Source organism: Nymphalis io, chromosome 14 (assembly GCF_905147045.1).
Source record: "Nymphalis io chromosome 14, ilAglIoxx1.1, whole genome shotgun sequence".
Lineage (NCBI taxonomy): Eukaryota > Metazoa > Arthropoda > Insecta > Lepidoptera > Nymphalidae > Nymphalis > Nymphalis io.
Genome location: NC_065901.1, coordinates 7,101,769 through 7,121,640, shown reverse-complemented (window position 1 = coordinate 7,121,640; position 19,872 = coordinate 7,101,769). Strand labels below are relative to the sequence as shown.

The following is a 19,872-nucleotide window of genomic DNA, read 5'->3' as shown; positions in this document are numbered from 1 at the left end:
AACATAACTTTTAATACACGTACAGCGTAATTTTTAGCTTATATCTTGTGTCATGTACCTACTACACAATCAAGAGCTTCAGATTAATTACAGAATACGCCAACAGTATTTTGTAATTTATTATGGGTCGCACATCTTTAACTTTAGTAAATAAACCATGTTTTTAATGAAATATATACCTATACTTTAATTAAGGAGTTGATTTAAAATATTTGACTGTAAGATAAGATTCGATATATAAGGAAAATGCACAAGGTGGAATTACTTCCAGTTTTATAAAGCAAAAATCCTTATTACGTTTTTAAAAAAAGGATATTTATTCATTACAAGTTCGTAGATCGTTTTCATGTATTCCTATTATTCATTTATATACTATCACAATAACAGCAAAAGTTATAAATTTGATTTAGAAATATGCCTTACCTTTAATATCACATGCTATCACTTATATATATTTTTAAATATTCCTAAAATAGATTGTAAACCAAAACAAACTCTATTTAAATATTGGCGCCTTAACAGATTCATATTGTAAGTTTCCTTTACACATTAATAATAAAATTGAGCTCCCATCAACTAACATTAATAAAAATAACTTGTCAGATTGTGAGAAGACATATTTAAGATAATAATTAAACCTCATTGTTGTTTGTTGTTGTGAAATATTTGTTACATATTTATTAAGTACAATAGCTCGACCGTATTTTTTGAAAAAATTGGTTTTAAGCTGGTAGAAAATATACAACTTTTTTATTTTAAGTTATTTTTGAAATAACACATGATAATTTTACCAAATGTATGACTCATCTTTAAATATTGATATCGATATATTTATAAACAGGACTACACGTGCACACGTCAATCTAATGTATGAATATATAATAATAAAAATCATAAGTCACTAAGAAATTATTTTAATACAAATAAAGTTTTTCGTTTTTGTTTGTTTTGGTTTCCTGATCGCTGTTCTTTGATTAGTCAGAATATAATATATTTTACTTTTAGTAATAGCAACATTAAGGGTTCTGCTCATTTTGTTTATTTTGAACGAGATATAATTAGTTTGTGTTACCTGTTTCCAAATATGTTTTAGTATGTACGGATTTTATAAATAACATATTTATTCCCTAAAGTCATAATACGTTCTAAAGGGTAGACAATTTGTTTACAATTTTGGTGTTCAATATAGTTTAGATTGTAACAGACTTTATTATATATCACTAAAAATATATATGAACCTCATTTAGAACATAGATTACAAAAAAACTTCAAATTGTTTAATTTTAGTGTAGCAACATCTCCTACTACAAGTTTGCGCATGCGCCGAATGGCGATATTTCAGTGATTATTCTTTGAAATAATATTTTTTAACCATGAAATTTTGTCGTTAGATGGTATATATTTGAGTAAAGTTTTAAATAATTTAATTTCTCAATTAATTCTTTAAAAAAAAACAGGATTAATAAATTACAGTTATAAAAGTGAATAAAGTGTACCATTGGTGGCCATTACAAAACCTAAACTTTTTTATCAGGACAAATGTCCATTTGAAATTTGATGTTTCGGCGACGTTGTGAAGCTAATCATAAATTACGTACTGTGTTTTTATTTGCTTACTAATTTAATCGCATTAAGGGCTGTGAGCTTAAGTTTAAGGAATACTTCTAATAAATCTGTTGCAATACGAATAGTGCCGACAGATAATTTTATTTGGGTTGACTTCCCACATAGAAGACCTGTCAATTGTTAAGTTTTCCCGATTGTTTTTTCACTTTTAACATCGACTAACATTAATTAAGGCGTTATACAACGCCCTAAGGTTAAATTTATTCATTGGACTGGTATAGATTTTACCACCTACATTGCTTGTTGTTACTCTTCAGTGAACATTGAACAGTGAAACGGCGAACTGTAATAATTTTCGTTCCTTTCCTATTGTATTGTATCAAAATTATCAGAAGTCATTATCAGTTAAAAAACAGTTATCAATTACTTAAAGGTTTACCATTATTAAACAGTCGATTCGCGAGTCGCCGAAACATCTTTATTATGGTTGCAGTGTGACAAAAATGATTTTAAGATAAATTCTGAATAGTGTAGTGTTTGCTGTGTCAAAAGATAAATAAAAATAGCAATATTTATAAAAGTGTTGGGTCTGGATTGGTGGTGTGTGCAGTGTAATGGCGAAATTGCAGTGCAGTGGTTGGAGGCTGTGACATGGACTACGGCGCGGTGTGGCCCCGACTGACGGTGGGCTCTGGGAGTGAACGGGGGTGTTGGGCTTAGTGCCTGCACATCATAACATATATTATGAATAAGCGTGAGGGTAACAAGGACAAGGAACGTCAGAGCGACGACAAAAGAACTTCCACGTAAGGATCTTTCTTTAATAATTATCAGTAGGGTAGTATGCTTCGTATTATTCAAGTTGATCAAGTTCTTATGCTTCTCTCAAGTATTGCTGTATAATATCATCTGTATATGTATCATTCATGATTGTTATATTTCATCATAGAAACACAATTTCAGTGTGATAATGATAAAAGAATGTAATATACAAAACACACATTAAAAATATAATCTCTTTATAAGATTTCAATGTTGTAGGTTAAAAATACCTATTATGAGTAATGACACTTGAATTTGAAGATATCAATTATTATGAGTATGAAGTAATTCATGAAATAACTTGTGCTTTTTGTAACAAGTTTTATTTGTGTAGTAAGAATATAACCTAAAATGCATATGAATAAGTGCTTATAAATATTTCAGACAAGGTTTTTGGTGTTATTTTGTTTAATGTTTTCTATAATATTTAGGAACATAATATTTAAATAAAGATACCTGTTATTCCTTCTCCTGTTATTGCTGTTATCAATACTTCAGTAATTATTATTATTATAAATATTACTTTTTTCTCATTAATAATAATAACAGTTATGATATACTCAATATGAAGAATATGGAAATAATATTAATTAATAAGTCCTGTTTATTTTTAATTTTGACAAAATAATAATAACAAAATTTATAACCATTGTAAGTTCAATAAGCATGTCATGGATGTTGAAGTAGGTTGAAGAACGTAATATAATTATAAAAACAATTAACTTTAAAAAAAAAATATCTATGATATTTTGCTACTTAAGTTAATAATAAATAACAATTTAAAAAATCATACTTCAAAAATGGAATTTCCTAAATATGATAGGGAACTGTGAGACATAATTAATTAGTAATTATTTTAATAACCATTTATAAATTTTAAATTAGTACTTGTATACCACAATAGTAAAAGTTTGAAGGTTAAAATCATATTTTTTAATTATTTTTTTAAATATCATTATCAATAAACAATTTACTTTCTATTTGTTTTTAAATACAATATTTTACAAGTGGTTACAAAATATTTTATTATCCCATTATATAACATTCTAACATGTTTTTTAATCATTATTATTGAGAAATTTGTTTTATTTTAAAACAAGATTGGTTTTACTGCTAACATCAGTCAAATTCTTTGAAAATAATTTGTTAGTACCATGCAATCTTTCATCTAATAAAATATTTACAATGATAGAGAAATTAAAAGTCTTAGGGCCTTATTTATAAACACCTTTAAATTACCTATACTAAAGTGTATTTCTAATGGATAGTAATTTTGTTGGATTCAGTCTTGAGTAGTTGTTTTAGTTCTGTTAAAGTCAAAATTGTATGCAAATATATAAAAAATTTATGATAATATCATCTTAAACAGAAATGTTATCATATCTTGATTATCATCACCTTTAATATTTAAATAGATAAAACAATCTATATGACAAAATCCTATCAAGGCTTCAAATATCTGACCCATGAAAGTAAGGAAACAGTTTGTAGGAACATACAATTCAATGCATATATGTACATGCCACTAATATTATAAATAGATATGTTAGTGATTCACAATATGCAAACATCTTGTATCTCACACAATACTCTTGATAACGCTTCTTAATAAAAACATAACTTTGTTATCTGCTATATAAATTTGTATTCAATATTGTTCAATACATTGAACACATTGTTGTGTTAGCATAAAAAAATACTAACAGTATTTATTAATGTGATATAGTAAACAATTATTGATTCATTATTTGAAATTGTTCAATAATAAAAAATGAAATCTTGTGAGCCATGTATCTCGACATAAATTTGACATGTGACTCGAGCAAAAGTGATGGGTACAATAAGTATGTGTTTTAAACAGGATTCAGACAGGATATACAATTATATAAAAACTGGTAATGCATAGAAAATTGTAAGTATTCTTTTTCAACCATTATCTGTCTTTAATTCAAATAGTCTATTATTGAATATGCTTTTTGAATTTAGAATAAACACTAAGCTTTATATCTATAGGTGTAGTTTTAATAATAATAATAATATATGTGCATTTTCTAATGAAGATTTTATAAATATATATAAATTATCCTATAATATCTATCAATATAAAAGGTATAATAAAAACTAAAATAATCAAAATTAAATCATTTTATTAATAACTTCATTAAATAACATAACAAATACAAAAAATGTGGAAAATAAAGTTTGAAATATACAGTTCTCATTCTGTTCTTCAAATCATTTTTATAAATGTTTATACTTAAATAAGAAAAGATATACTTACACATTAAACAAAATTAATTTTATAAATGTATACGTTAATCATATAGCAGATATCTTTAAAATTTGACTAAAATATTTTTTAGTGTGCACTCAATGGAAGTGCATCAAGTAACTTTCACTTTTAGACTCAATGCCAATAACGGTTGGTATGATTCATTGCATTCAAAGTATACTTAACTTGATTATGGTGTATTTGTAGCATTATATCTCCAAAGAATAATTTGTTTCGGGCATAATGTTCTAGTATAAACATTCTATATTGGAACAAAACTTTATTTTATTTACAAGATAACTAATATGTAGTATATACTAGTGCTTTGTCTAAAGAGCTTAACTTAAAACTTAACTTTATTGAAGGGTTCCATGCTTACATTTGTAACATTATATACCAACACTTACTGAATCTTTCATTGTAACTACATAATGTATTACTATAGTTGCATTATTGCACAAATAGATAGTTTTTATTATGTACTTCATAGTTGCTTATAAAATATTTTTAATATGTGTTTAAAAATAGAAAGTGAAAATTATACCAATTGAATGTACCTATTTTATGTTTATTAGTAGCAATTAATCGTAACATGAAGCTAAACAAGCTTTCTCCTTACTCGAACAATTAGTTTAATTAAAGTCCTAGCTATTACTAAATCACTTCTTCAATAAAAATAAGTTGAAAGTAAAATAAGTGTATTCATCACAGATACTCTATGTATGTCATCTGATAAATGTAAATACCGTTAGATTATAATAAATGTAGTAAGATTATGAACTGTTGAAAAATTGTGAATTGAGCAAAAAAAAAGCCATCAAATTTAATAGCTTATAAACATTTAGGTTTGTATGTTTATAATTTAACTGAAATTGATCCATGACATTGGTAACTGAATGTTTCTTTTACATTTTATTCTATAGTTTATAATCTTGTTAGATTTATTATAAAGTCACAGTGCTTACAATTATCCAGTAACATAAAAATAAAATATATACTTTTACGTCTTTATCTCTGTAAGTGTTAGGGGTTTTTTATATGAATAATGCCATGTCTTGTTCTTTTGAATGCCAGAGAGAAGTAAATCAGTGTTTAACTAAATATCCTTTATGCACGAGTAAAACCTTCAATACTTGAATAGGAATGAAATAATAGAAAGCCAACATCTTGTGTTATTATATAAAAAAAACTATCCAGGACTTGCACACTATTTTGATGATTATTTATACTTTTAAATGATTAACTTTACAAGGAAAATAATATTTATGAGGATATTATTTTAATTGATTCATATTTTTAGCAACTAATGTCATCATGTTTCATATTTAAATTTGATTAAGACAGAGTATCAGCTCATGTTAAAACATGAATCCTATTGAATCTGTAAACTAACCTTGAACTATGTCAGTGAACTTGTTGAGCCAATCATGTGTCATTTATTAGTTTCAATAATATTATTTTTCATTAATTTATCACTAACCCTACTTGAAATTGTAATTAATTTACATATATTTAATTATTTATACAGCCATCACAGTTCCTAGTAAATATATTATTATTTTGTTATTCATTAAATATATTTGTATAAATACAAATTTTATATTATAAACTATTCATATTAGTTTACTATAAGTATAATGCATTTATATATTATGGGATAAAGCTTTTGTCCATCAAATAAACAAAAAAAGGAATTTATGCAGTGATATCCTATAATTAAAAAAGATGTTTCATTGATTACATCATATAATATATGAAAGAAATAAGGTATTGTATTTGCTAAAAAGTTTGTTTACTACAAGATATAATGGTATGAAATTCATTGTCAAGATTATATTTAGAGGGCGTTAGCATCAAATTATATTAATAATATTGAATCTTATAGCAAAGGACATAAGGGGAAGATACACTCATATGCAATACAAATATTTGGCGATCATTCTAATGTTCTATGTTGTTTAAATTCAATATGTATAATGATCAAATGAATTTATTGTTCAGAATTTAAATTTCTCGATGGTGGGCTGTGGAAGACTTATGGCCTATGGGTATGGAAATTTTGTGTTTTTATTTTCTTTCACAAAAGTAAAGGAAAACTATTTTGATTCAACCAACCTTATTGACAATGATTTTCCTCTATAATTAAATTAAGGCCAGTGCATTGGAACCAAGGTTTGAACAAAATATACCTGTACCAGGGTTCCTAAGTTGGTTGGTTATACCTAACAGGTTTAAAAACGATGCTACGCACAAGATATTAGCAAGTTATGCACTGAATAATCATTAGTGAAAATAGCACTTCCATGATCTTTCTTCTGCTTGATATGTAAGCTATTTTGTTATAAAGGGGATTTTACACTGTTGCAGCGCGACTGGAGCGGTGGGTGGGCGTGGCGTGGGCGGAAGCAGCGCGATGCACACGTCGCGACATTCCGTCACCTCGTCTTCGGGCGTCCTTATGGTCGGGCCCAACTTCCGCGTCGGCAAAAAGATCGGCTGCGGTAACTTTGGTGAACTCAGACTCGGTAAGAATGTAAAAAGTAGAAATAATATTAATCTCTTTATTTAAAGATAAATTAGATTTTTATATAAAAAAATAATAATGTTGAAACAGTACTATATATAAAAGGCATGTTTACCTTTTGAAGAGATTTCTTCTTGCACATGTTTTACTACTATATATATATATATATTATATATAGATATCATACATACAATATCGAAATTAAAATGTACAATAAAAATCAGATAGACAAATGAAAAATAAACAAACTGTATTTTTTTTAGATCAATTTACAAACATCTTAGCAACGATACCTTTGTTGCGATTGTGACCTGATTCATGCGATTCTAAAATTTATTAATATGTATTTAAAAACAATCTTTTAAACAAAGCGAAACAAAAAAGGGGATCGGTTGTCCAACGGTTCTGTTTTGGTATATTTGGTATGGTATACATATAAATACAAAATTTCGATTTTTTTTAAGGAAATTAAGATTGTTATTACGTATGAAAAACATAAAAAAATAACTTTTATACCAACCAAGCGGTCCTAAAAAAGATAAATAAGGATATAATGTATAACGCACAGGTGTTTTCAATATATCGTCGTACGAAATGCAAGGCTATTATTATGAACCGTGAACGGTTACTCGTTGACGCTCAGTTGTTTCTGATTTAAAATCTCTTGACATCTCGCGGTCTCGTTAAGACCGTTAATATAACATTATACGTTCAGTAATAACCTTAGCCGAGTTCGACGTCGAATCGATTTTGCAATTCGTTTTTGCATCCTTACCCTACTGAGTACTTTTACAAAGGTTGTCTTATAACAAAGGCAATTTACTCGATGACGTTGTAACGTGTAACCGATTGTTTTGATTGGTCGTTTTAAAAATATATATATTGGTCATCAGATGAGCGTAAATAAATTCGTTTTTAATAATTAATCTAGTGATATTGTAAAATTGACGATAAAACTGTGAAGGATCAAGGAAGGCGCATCAATTTGCAATATCATAGTATAATTTTAGTTAAATTGTAACTAACCTAGCTTAATCTGATAAACTATCGAAATTTTATTCATTTTATTGTTACCAGAATGCACCGCTCACTGTTACAATCTTTCTAAATTAATTTTAAACTAACTTGCTTGCTTATATTTATTATCCGGTGAGTTGTTTGTTCCTTGCATATTTGTATACATATATAAAATACATTTGAAACAACATTATATATGTAAATTGTTAAAAAATTTACAATTTAATGAAGATAAAGACTTGACTAGGGTGTGTATAAGTAAAAGTGCCGTTCGAAGACATGACTCATCCCATGCTTGTAATAATTTATTTGATTTCTTTGAAACGATGTTTAGGTAAATTGATATTCTAAAGACCGAAAAATAATTGGACGATGAGACAGCATTTGTATTAATGTTTTTTTTTTTTTGTCTAGTAACCTTGTTTATTATATTTGTCTGTAGTTATATTTTATCTATTTACTTATAGTAATTAGTTGCTCGAGTGGGAACTGTTCACGGAAATTGCTCATATTTTTGATGTTATGCCCGGTTTACATTATTCCAGTCCAGCGGTCTAGTCCAGTACTGGATTGCTTACTGGAAAAATGTAAACCGGCACTGGAATGAACTGGATTGGATTCAGATAAACCGGGCATTATAATTAAAGTGATAGCAATCTACCTGCCAAAGGTAAAATCTTAAAATATGAAATGTCTTTATGTGCATATAAAACATTTTAAAAACCAATAATTACATAATTTGTAATATTAGGACGCCTTAGTAGTAACGAGCGGCGTAATGATAATTACTATCAATTAACACACGGCTATGAGTTTGTATGAGTTTAAAGATAATTGTTTTATTATGATTAAATTTAACGTCCATACTCTTATGTTATTGGTTCAACCATATAATCAGTGTTTGTAATACCTATTTATTAGCGTAAATATTAATGTAAAATCAAAAACTATACTGTTTGCTCAGATTGACAATGAAATATTGAGGAACGAATTATTTTGTAAGCGGTCTCATTATTTAAAACAAAATTATCTTTACGTAAATGTGTTTGTACTTTTTAAGGCTTATAGATCTAATTTTATAACCTGATGCGTACTATATTTTTATTTACGATGTATGTAAGCCTTAATACGTACGCAATAGGGTTTCTTATCGCTTATAACACTTGGAACTTATACGGCTGCAGGCGGATGGGGAATTGGATTGAACTGGCGTCATTCGAAATGTCATTAAAGCGACCACATGTGAATCCTATGGTTCGATATATTATTTACATTTCGAATTATAATTGCAGCGATGTTTTCAACGCGGATTTGGGTCGCCGCTAAGTTTAAAATACACGCCGACTCGAAGGAGACAAGGACCTTTTTATTGAGATACATTTAAAATTAAAACTCATCATGTTTTCGTAGATTTTTGTTTAATCTGTGTTGACCATAAGCCTTTACATCAATCCTTTGAAAAAGCAGGTGTTTACTTTGAGGTCGTATTAATAATATTACATTAATATTTAAATATAATAGTAAATTTAAATATATACTATAGGTATTACCGATACTCGTAACATATGAATGTAATAATAATTGTTTTTAGTCCTTAATATCCTTATCTCATATATATGGGGTCTTAGAAGTGACAATGTAACACTGCAAGAAAACATATATTTGAATCGCTTACGGCGACCGTTTGCTTGACGCCGCCTTACTGGTAGGTCGGCTTTCCGCCAACATACATAAATATTGTATACTATTGAGACGCTAAGCGCTGTATTGTATTCACGAATATGCTTTACACAAACATTTTTCTCAGTTGGCTCTTACGACACCCACGGTTTGAGGTGTGTCTCTTTTCTATTCTACCGAACTTTACTATTTAGAACGATTAATTATCATGCAACAGAAAATCACGATGACAATATTTAAAAAAGATCTGGTCTCTTATTTCTTACTTCTTTATTAATAACTTTAAAACATTATTGTTAAGTTAAATGTAACTAACGACGGTTCAAAATGAAAATTGCTATTGTTTAATATAAAGGTAAGCTTTAATCATATTAAATTAATTTTTAACGCATTCTTCATATGAATATATGAAAAACAATAAAACTGACGCGCGCGATACCATGTCGTCGTGGAAAACTTTACCGATTAAAAACTAGGTCTTAAGCATGAAGCTAGTTTTTCATATTCATATGTTCCAAACTCGTTTGATGTGATACATTCTACGTAAATCGGGTTACCTTCCTTAAATATTTATATCAAGTATTTTTTTTTGTATTTTCAAATGCTGCTTATAATTTATCAATAAAATCTTAATAATATTAAAGTTTCGGTGTATTATATATCTTCTGACTTAATTATATTGACTTTACATATTTGTCACTTGAAATAGTAAATAACAAAAAAACATCGATACGTAAGTGTTTTTTTGCATACAAACTTCAGGCTCTGTTTTATTCTTTTAAAGCTTGAATTCTCTTGAAATCAGGAAAGCATCTATTTTTTTATTTTTTTAGAACACAATTCTTGCCAACCTTAGACTTTTTTTAGTCAAACCGACTAACATTCCTCTTGACTCTTTTAGGCGGTAGGAATAAACGTGACACTGTTTATTTCCGGAATTTTACGGAATCTCGAATTTTCTCAAAGAACACGCTTGTGGTTTTTGAAAATTAGTTCTTGTTAAAAAAGTATCTAACGACAAATATATAGATATATAAAATCTACGTCTTGTTTCCATGTTTATTTTTTTTTCTAAAAATATACAACGTATACAAATCCCTTAGGTATATAAATCCCTAGCCAGTCACAATCATGCTATCTTAAATATAATATTCATTTTATTACGCTTTTATAACTTGTAACAAATATCATTCGCCTTTTTATTAAATAAGCTATGTATGATATGGGGTAATATTTTTATAATTCGTTATTACGTCTTTCGCTGTTTGCGTTATATTTTCCCAGACGTTATAGTAGACAGCATCGCATGTACGCATAAAAAAATCTTCGTCATGTTATGAATGAAACTGTGACCCCATTTTGCGAGGACAAGGGTCAGATCTGATTACATTGATCGTGTCTTCGTTTATGTGACATAATTTTTTCGTCGTGAAGTTTATCAGATGTCATTATCATGTCGTGTTGAATGAATGATTTATTTTTGTCAAGGCAGCACGAACGTTAAGCTTTACGTTGCTTTGTCCACTGAAGAAAAATTGCCAACTTTTGTGTTGTCAACGCGAGCTATGTTACCAACAAAACTGGTAAACAAAAAATGATAGTGTTGTATAATGTGAATTACAAAGGCGACTTATTTCTCATCAGATTCAACTAAATAACTTTTTAAAATTAAATAAGAAAAGTAGCGTAACAGTCTCTGAATATCCCACTGCTGGGCTAAAGCCTCCTCTCCTTTTTTGAGGAGAAGGTTTGGAATTTATTTCAAGACGCTGCTCCAATGCGTTTTGTGGAATACACTTGTAGCAAAATTTAAAATCAACCTTGTTTAAATTCGCATACTATAACAACCGTCACTAGCTTCATAAGTATGTATATACAAAACATCAATCGGTTAGATGGAAACAGTTTTAGTTTTAATTTAGTTGCAAGTTTTAATGAACACTTACTAAAAGGTAAATTACGAAAAGCTTGTAAAAATTACATTTACTTTGATAACATAAATATTAAATCATTTAAAAAGCTGGCTTGAGAGTTATTTCCTTAAATATTTTCGTAAATGTTAAATTAAAATTAAAATCTGTCCGTACCAGAGCAACAAATTAAATAAAGAAAGTATAAATGCCTAAATAAAGAAATATTTTCGTTAAATTAAGCCGAGGTTTATCCTGTTATATATAAAATGATTTCGCCTCAAAGTATTCGTTTTGTTTATATAACAGAGGTCAAAATTTCTATATATTTATGTGTGTAGTAGCTTCCTGTCACGTCGCGCTTAATCCCAAGAATTCTGATTGTTACATTGACATAATTATCATTTGCACTGTATCTTATAAAATACACAATGTATTATACAACATGAGACTATCATCAAGTCTATTAAGATAAGATTGTACGTCAGCATATATATGTATATATATTAACTTTTAAAGCGATCTTTATAATTTATAGCTGAAACCCATCTCTCAGATCACATAATTCAAAACTGTAAACAGAAAAAATCGCATCAAAATCGGTCGATTCGTTTGGGTGCTACGATATACGGTTCCACAGATAAACACATTAAGCATATAACAACCCCTTTTTAAGTAGGACGTTAAAAAATAAACAATATTTTTACATTTTATAACGTCAAGTGTAATAAGATGGCCAAACTGTTAGAACATGCAAGCACCGCTGAATTTTTCATGTGTCAGGTGTGTGTCAATAATTGATCTCGTGCTCGGCGGCGAAGGAAAGCGAAGCATCGTGAATCGTCATTTTTATCTACTAAACCGCATTACAGCAGCTTGGTCAAATAAACTATATTTTTTCTCCTCAATAGGAGAGACCTTAGCCTCGCAGTGGGACTTTTATAGCATGTAGCAAATACTTCTAATATTTTAATAATTATTTAAATAATATAATAAATGAATACATTTTTATAAAAACTAAAATGGATGAATTGTCGATGTACAGATAACATTGTTAATAGTAAAATCGCTAAGCGATGGTAAGTCGTATTGTTCCATTTTATTCGCTGGCTGATAAGATACGGAACCATTGAGATCTGATAGTGACAATCTTTACAATGGACGGTGTCGCAAATGAATCAGTCGTGTGACGTCAAGATGTACTCGCTTACTTCATATTATCAGAGAGTTGAGTTTCGAATGCTATCTTATGTGCCTCTAGACGAGTTTTTTTTACGAGATGAGTAACCTATTAAGACAGTTTAAGCGTCTACGATTGCTACCGATAAAGAAAAATAAATTCCAGATGACTCAATGCTGTTTCCAAATTACATTTACATTTTTCCTTTGTCCGTCCCGCTTCCCTACCGACTGCACAAGTCTCCATATATAATTGGTAATAATTAGTTTTTAAACAATATATAATTGATCTCTATTTGAAGGTAATTAATAAATTAATTTACTTTTAGCTGTGGATGCAGTAATTATCGTGTTATAATTTGTTCTATATTTTAATAGACATAGGAAAGTTAGAATAAAAAAGCGGACGAATAACACAGCGGCCTTAATGACGTCCGATTTTTATTACACAACCCATAAAATGGCGGTAATGACTACGATGTGTAAATTATAAAATCATTCTACGACACGATATATAGTAGCTGTCCAATATCGTGTCGTGTCGCGCACCCGTTAGGCCAGATCAGATTTTAACTATACGTTACAATAAATGTACTGGTTTGATAGATTGAAAAAGACTAACGGCTTTATTAATTAACATTACTTTGCGACTATTTAGGTAAAAACTGATTTCCCTCTTTCTGTCATTATTGATTCGACATTCGAAAAAAGGAGACAGCACTGTTAAACTAATCTCTCGCTAAACAACGTTTGTAAGTGAGACCGTGGGTTGTATATACTTTTTTTTTTATTATTGATGGTCTCACACATTTAATTGATTTCTATGTAAAACTAGCGGTTCAACCGCGGCTTCGCCCGCGACAATTTCAAATATCCAGTTAAACAGGATAAAATGTAATAATAAAAAGCCAAAATATGTTAATGATGTTATATTTTAGCTGTGTTAAAGCTTGAAGAAGTAACAAATAATCAAACACACATGACCTATCGTTTCATGATATGTGTGTTGTTTTGATTTTGTTAACTCGCAAATAGCCATATCAACTTTAAAAGAGGCAGTTTTTTGAAATCACAGACAGAAAAAAAAATTGTATAGATGTTTTCAACCGTTCGTATTCATAATATGAGTGTTATTATTCTTATTCTAGTAAGTAAAAAAAAAATGGAATTACTAAATTATTGTAATGCCTCCTTATATATAGTATATATTAGGTGTAGTATTTCCATTTGCTATTGCCATTTGCAGCCGTTTGGATGGAATTTCCAAAAATTTGAACTTTATCAATTCATTTAAGAAACACAAACAGTAAATTTCAAGCAGATCAGACCATTTTTTATGTTAATGTTTCCACCCAATTTTTCCCGTTTGGGATTGAACTTCCAAAAATGACGAAATACGTATGCTTTTTTTTTCTCAGAAGCTATAATATTAAATTTCATTCTTCTTATTTCAAAAAATGACGGACTCCCCATACAAACTGTCAACCCCTATTTCACCCTCTTGGGTAGATTTTCAAAAACTCTAAAATACATATTTATGTATTTCTAACCAGAAGCTTGTATATACAATTTCATGCTTCTAACTTTGAAAATGACGGATTTCCATACAAACGTTCATTCCTTATTTCAACCCTTTAGGGGTGGAATTTCCTTTCTTGGTGCGTGTTTTCATCATAAAATGCATTAACTGTCAAAATTTCAAGTTTCCAAACCCTGGCATTACCTTATGGCATTGACGTCACGGCGGGATAAAATTTCTGAAATATGTAGTTGGCAATACGTCTCCGCCCTTCGTTTCAAAGTTTAAAAATTTAAATATCTACGAAACTGTCTTCCAAAGGTCCCAGGTTTAATGGGAATTTTTATCAACGAAAAAATACTTTTAATTTAAATAAAGATTTTGTTAAAGATTCATTGTTATATAATAGTAATATCTTAGCTCATTTTAAAACTATCTTAAATATATGTCTCTTTAATTCCGTAAAAAAGAAAACTTACCACTTTAATATTTAGTATAATAATAGCATTACCCTGTAGTCAAGTATTACATCATGTCAGTAAATGTTAATATAATACACGCCGTTAATTAAACTTTTATTATGGTAATACCAAAGTGTTTCATAGACACTTAACAAATTATAATGAAGTTTCTTAGAATGCGTGCGGAAATCTGTTTGCGTCAAACGTAAATCTTAGAGATTTGTTGTTCTATTTAAATAGTGTTTCATGTTATATTTTATTTTCAGGGAAAAATCTCTACAACAATGAACATGTAGCGATTAAGATGGAGCCTATGAAATCCAAGGCTCCTCAATTACACCTGGAGTACCGATTTTACAAACTGTTAGGAACGCACGGTGAGTTGAATTTATATATTTTGTAATTGTCTTTATATATCGGTGCCTCCACCAGAACCATCGGTTCCGTGATATATTAAACAATATTTCATTTATTAGATGTTCTTAATTAATTCATTTTAATATCAACTATAATGTTAACAATTTTGGGAATTGGGTGCGATTTTTTACTTGATCTATTTTAGAAATTTTAGAAATCTTAATATTACTTTCAAGTTTTTATTAACAATGCTGATCGAAGAGTACATGGTTAATACGATGTACTCATTCTCCAACGCTGAATATTTTTTAAAATGTTTAACTAACAATGATGTATGAAGGTTGATATCTATCGAATAAAAGCTACTATTGAATGTACACGAAGACGGTTTCTCGTTGTTTATAAGACAAAATAGTTTGTATATATTTCCAGTGAGATTTCATACGAGTAAAATATTTCTGCCACGAGTAACAATAATGTGTAGAGTACACCTGTTCAGTTCGAAATAGAATGATTTTATCGTTATATCATCGTACAGATTTCCTAACACAGTAAGAATAAACATGTATATAATTTTATTCATCATAAATATTTTGACTTATAAATTAAATATACGATTCTTACTATGTACTACGTATAGTGATATTTAAAGAGTATTTAGTCCGCGTTATTTATTCAAAATTATTGCTCAGAGGGCATACCAAAAGTGTACTACTTGGGTACTTGTGGCGGCCGCTACAACGCCATGGTCATGGAGTTGCTAGGACCCTCTTTAGAGGACCTCTTCGTTCACTGCGGAAGAAGGTTCAGGCTCAAGACGGTCCTTATGATCGCTATGCAGCTAGTAAGTCGCCATACGTTCAATAGAAACGCGTTTCTTAGACACAACACCGCAACCGATATTGATTGTTTCATCTTTGTCGGAACATGGTCATGACGTAGATTAGCATCCGCCGCAGAACCTTTATTTGTACGAGCATTGCTCTCGTGAGCCTGAACCTTTGATATCGGATTCAGTGTTGTGTCTATGTTAGGTGCGAGCGAGAGCAATGCTATGTGCGCGCGTGTTAAACGTAAGTACTAAATTTTTCTGTCTTTTTTTCTCCTTTCCTTCCCTTTTCCATCCTCGGCCCTACAGCTCCGTCGACAGCGGAAGGCATCCCAGAAGTTTACTACTTCGGGCCCTGCGGTAAATACAATGCATTGGTCATGGAACTGCTCGGGCCGTCGCTAGAGGATCTATTCGATCTCTGCGGCCGTCGCTTCTCTTTAAAGACTGTATTGATGATCGCCATGCAGCTGGTAAGTTCTGTTATAATATATTTGATAATATCTTCCCTTACATTTTATTATTCATGTTAACATTTAATAAAGAAACATATAACATATTTCTTCTCAACTCCTAAGAATTAAAAAAAAATGCATCTCAAAGGGGTATAAAAATAATATCGTTTCAGAAACTTAAGATAATAACAATAACTCATTTGCTACATAAATTGCAGTTGTATTATTATAAAATGAATAGCTTACAAAATACGGCAAACTTTGGAATTTATTGTTAAAACATTTTACAGCATTTATAAACTCCGAACAGTTTGTCTGTTATTCAAATCGTGCAAAGTAGTGCTAATATGTTTGCACAAATCTTATCGGTCGATGATCATATCTTTGTTGCTTCGGAGATTTCTTAGTCATAATACGAAGTTTAGCATATTTTGTATACTGTTGATTTGTTTTTTCATGTTACCGCGAAGGAGGGTTTATGTTTACTCTGTATGTATGTGATCTCATATTAACGCCTCATTCGATTTTCAAAAAAAGAGTTCACCAAATCGCATGTTACCTCAATAAAAAGCTGTATGTGATAATGCTTAAGGGTTTTTTTGTCAGTTTTTTTTTTGTGTTATTATTAAAAAAAGTAGTAGCTTTCTCTCTTATAAACTATGCTCTAAAGTGGTCTGGAAATTGGTTAAAATTCCCTAGTCTATTTTAAACATTTCAAACGGCATTAGTTATAAATGTTGTTTAACGGGTGTTTAGTTAAACTCCGATTTCTCACTTTCTGTCATGATTGATTTGACATTTAAAAGAAGAAGACAGATATTGTTTTACTAATTACCCCGTACACAACATTAATAGATAGAGCCGTTGACTTGTTAAACGTAGAGATATATTAGGATCAAAGATACGAAACTTAATCCTCGATAGTTTATTATAATATTTGCAATTGAAGACGTCTAATGAATGTTCCTCTGTTACAGTTACATCGCATCGAATATGTCCACACGAGACATCTAATATATCGGGATGTGAAACCCGAAAATTTTTTAATAGGTAGAGCTACGAGTAAAAGGGAAAAAATCATTCACATCATTGGTGAGTTGCTTCTGTTATGTTACCTTTTGTTAATGAGCTTAAGAGGATAATTATTAAGGAATATTGCGTTAAGTATTAACGAAACCTTTGTGCTGTCGCGTTAACTCGGTACATCGCAGTCGTGATCCGCGTTTATTTATATATCTATCATAAAGTTTAAATGTTACTTTGCATGTAAGTATGTCAAGACAAAAAGTGGCCTATTACTTGAATGTTCTACTTCGATGTAATGTTTAGTAAAATTGTATATCATTTGTTATTCAGGTCACTGTCCATTTCTAAATGAAATTACTGAAATGTTACCGCGCTGCAATTAATGTAAAATTATATACTGTTAATTCTATTTTCGATACGGAGATATAACAATAATTCCTCTACATACGTTATCATGATTTTAAAACGTTTAGTTAATTGGACTCTTCACATAGGCAATGGCCTCTTAATATAATGTATAATTCGTGCCGCAGTTTTACTCGCCACCTTGAATCCACGAGGCCCAGTTTTCGCGAATCGATAGACACTTGACCTTCGTAATCCCATTATACACTGCAGACAATGTGGATAGGAAACCGTTACCGCGTCAGCTGTCTTTCTTTTCTGTCTTCGGTTCGTTTTCTTCTTGTCAGTTAATTAATTGAATGCCATTTCAATTACTTATTCAAACGATATGTTTTTATTTTTTTATAATATGACTTCGAATATTCATATATAACTGGGTTTCGATCATTATTGAATTTTTGAGGGAAATTATATGATTTTGTGTCTTGAACTTTTTTCCCACTTAAATTTTTTATTGATAACGCTAAAGTTTCTCAACAGCTACTCGCTATCGGTTGACAATCAGGAAGAAATACTGTTTAGTTTTAGCCTATTTATGTATAATATATTATTTATTCTATAATCATAAAATTTACAAATTAAGGAACGGATGAGAATTAAATAATAATATTAGCTATGAATCAACAAATCAAATTTGATTTTATGTCTGCTTAAAAGATATTCATTTCGGTGTATATTGTCACAATTTTTTTTTAGAATCCATAAAAGTATAGGAATTTCGTAAGTAAATTTGAGACTTAACATTACATTTGTTCTAGTAAATTTAATAAGCGAAAAACGAATAGGAACTTTAAAGCGCAAAGATTTCATTTGATTATTCGTAACAATACATTTGTGATAACTTGATAACATAAGCGAGCACAAATGAAAACGGTGAAGTAATACAATCTTTGCTACAACGTGGTTTGTGGTTGAAATGTAGTAACGATAATTTTTTTGTCCGTAACTTTGATACAGCGCTGTGTCTTGTATTACGCATTTTTGTGAACATTGTTAAACTTAACAAAGATACTACTCGAAAAGTTTTAAAATTATAAACAGTAATTTATAACTACGTACCGGTGAAATTTATACAAAGTTACTCCTTGCATTTCTCCCCTTGAAGTTGAAATTTCCAAATATAATTTCTTAGCGAGCGTCTACGTCGCGAAAGGAGTAAATATGTTTTCAAGTCAATCGGACCCATGGTTTCGGAGATTTCGTATTTAGTCAGTTGTATTTCGCTGATATATATTATGGCATAAATGTCTTAAAAAAATCAAGGCTTCGTTAGACATCAAATTACCATATAAAAGTTTTGCTCGGTTGCTTTATATCTATGAGCATATAATTATACTTTCTTGCCAAACCTATATCATATTAACTGAAGCAATTTGGCAGAAAAATATTAAGGTTATTTTAGGCATGAGATACATCTAAAGTTTTTCTACAATTGTATTGTTTCATAATTCTTAAAAAATGTTAAACTAACGTACCTTACATTTATTTCTAATTTAAAAATTTAATCTATCCTTAAAACCGATTAGTATTTTTTTACATTAATGTAAGATGTTATCCACGACGTTTTTTATAATATGTTGTATGTATGTGATATTTAACATACTAAATTAACACTATATATACATACATATATACATGCTAATACTATAGAAATATCTGAATTCAATTGTCATGGAATGTAATTATTATTTAATATTGAAATGAGTTTAGGGTGAATATTGTGTTTATTGCTGGTTCTTATTGGTAGACAGTTTTTACGCAATCTTGAATTACCATTTCGAAGGTGTAAAAGTCGAATTATGTCATAAAAATAAAAACTGACTAACTGCATAATTTCTTAATGTTATCTT

The 19,872-nt window shown here is 29.5% G+C and overlaps 1 protein-coding gene across 16 annotated transcripts in view; it reads left to right on the top strand.

Moving 5' to 3' along the window:
• The first annotated feature begins 1,311 nt into the window (after positions 1 to 1,311).
• The window catches only part of LOC126773355 (casein kinase I), a 35,445-nt gene continuing 16,884 nt past the window's right edge, over positions 1,312 to 19,872 (top strand). For 7 of the 16 annotated variants that reach the window (XM_050494265.1, XM_050494264.1, XM_050494263.1 and 4 more), the window contains exons 1-6: positions 1,322 to 1,594; positions 2,019 to 2,372; positions 7,028 to 7,185; positions 15,217 to 15,327; positions 16,446 to 16,609; positions 17,569 to 17,683. In XM_050494265.1, the coding sequence (XP_050350222.1) occupies positions 2,311 to 2,372; positions 7,028 to 7,185; positions 15,217 to 15,327; positions 16,446 to 16,609; positions 17,569 to 17,683 (610 nt within the window). In that variant the 5' untranslated portion in view covers positions 1,322 to 1,594; positions 2,019 to 2,310. The other 9 variants (XM_050494267.1, XM_050494269.1, XM_050494266.1 and 6 more) reach the window with 7 other exon arrangements.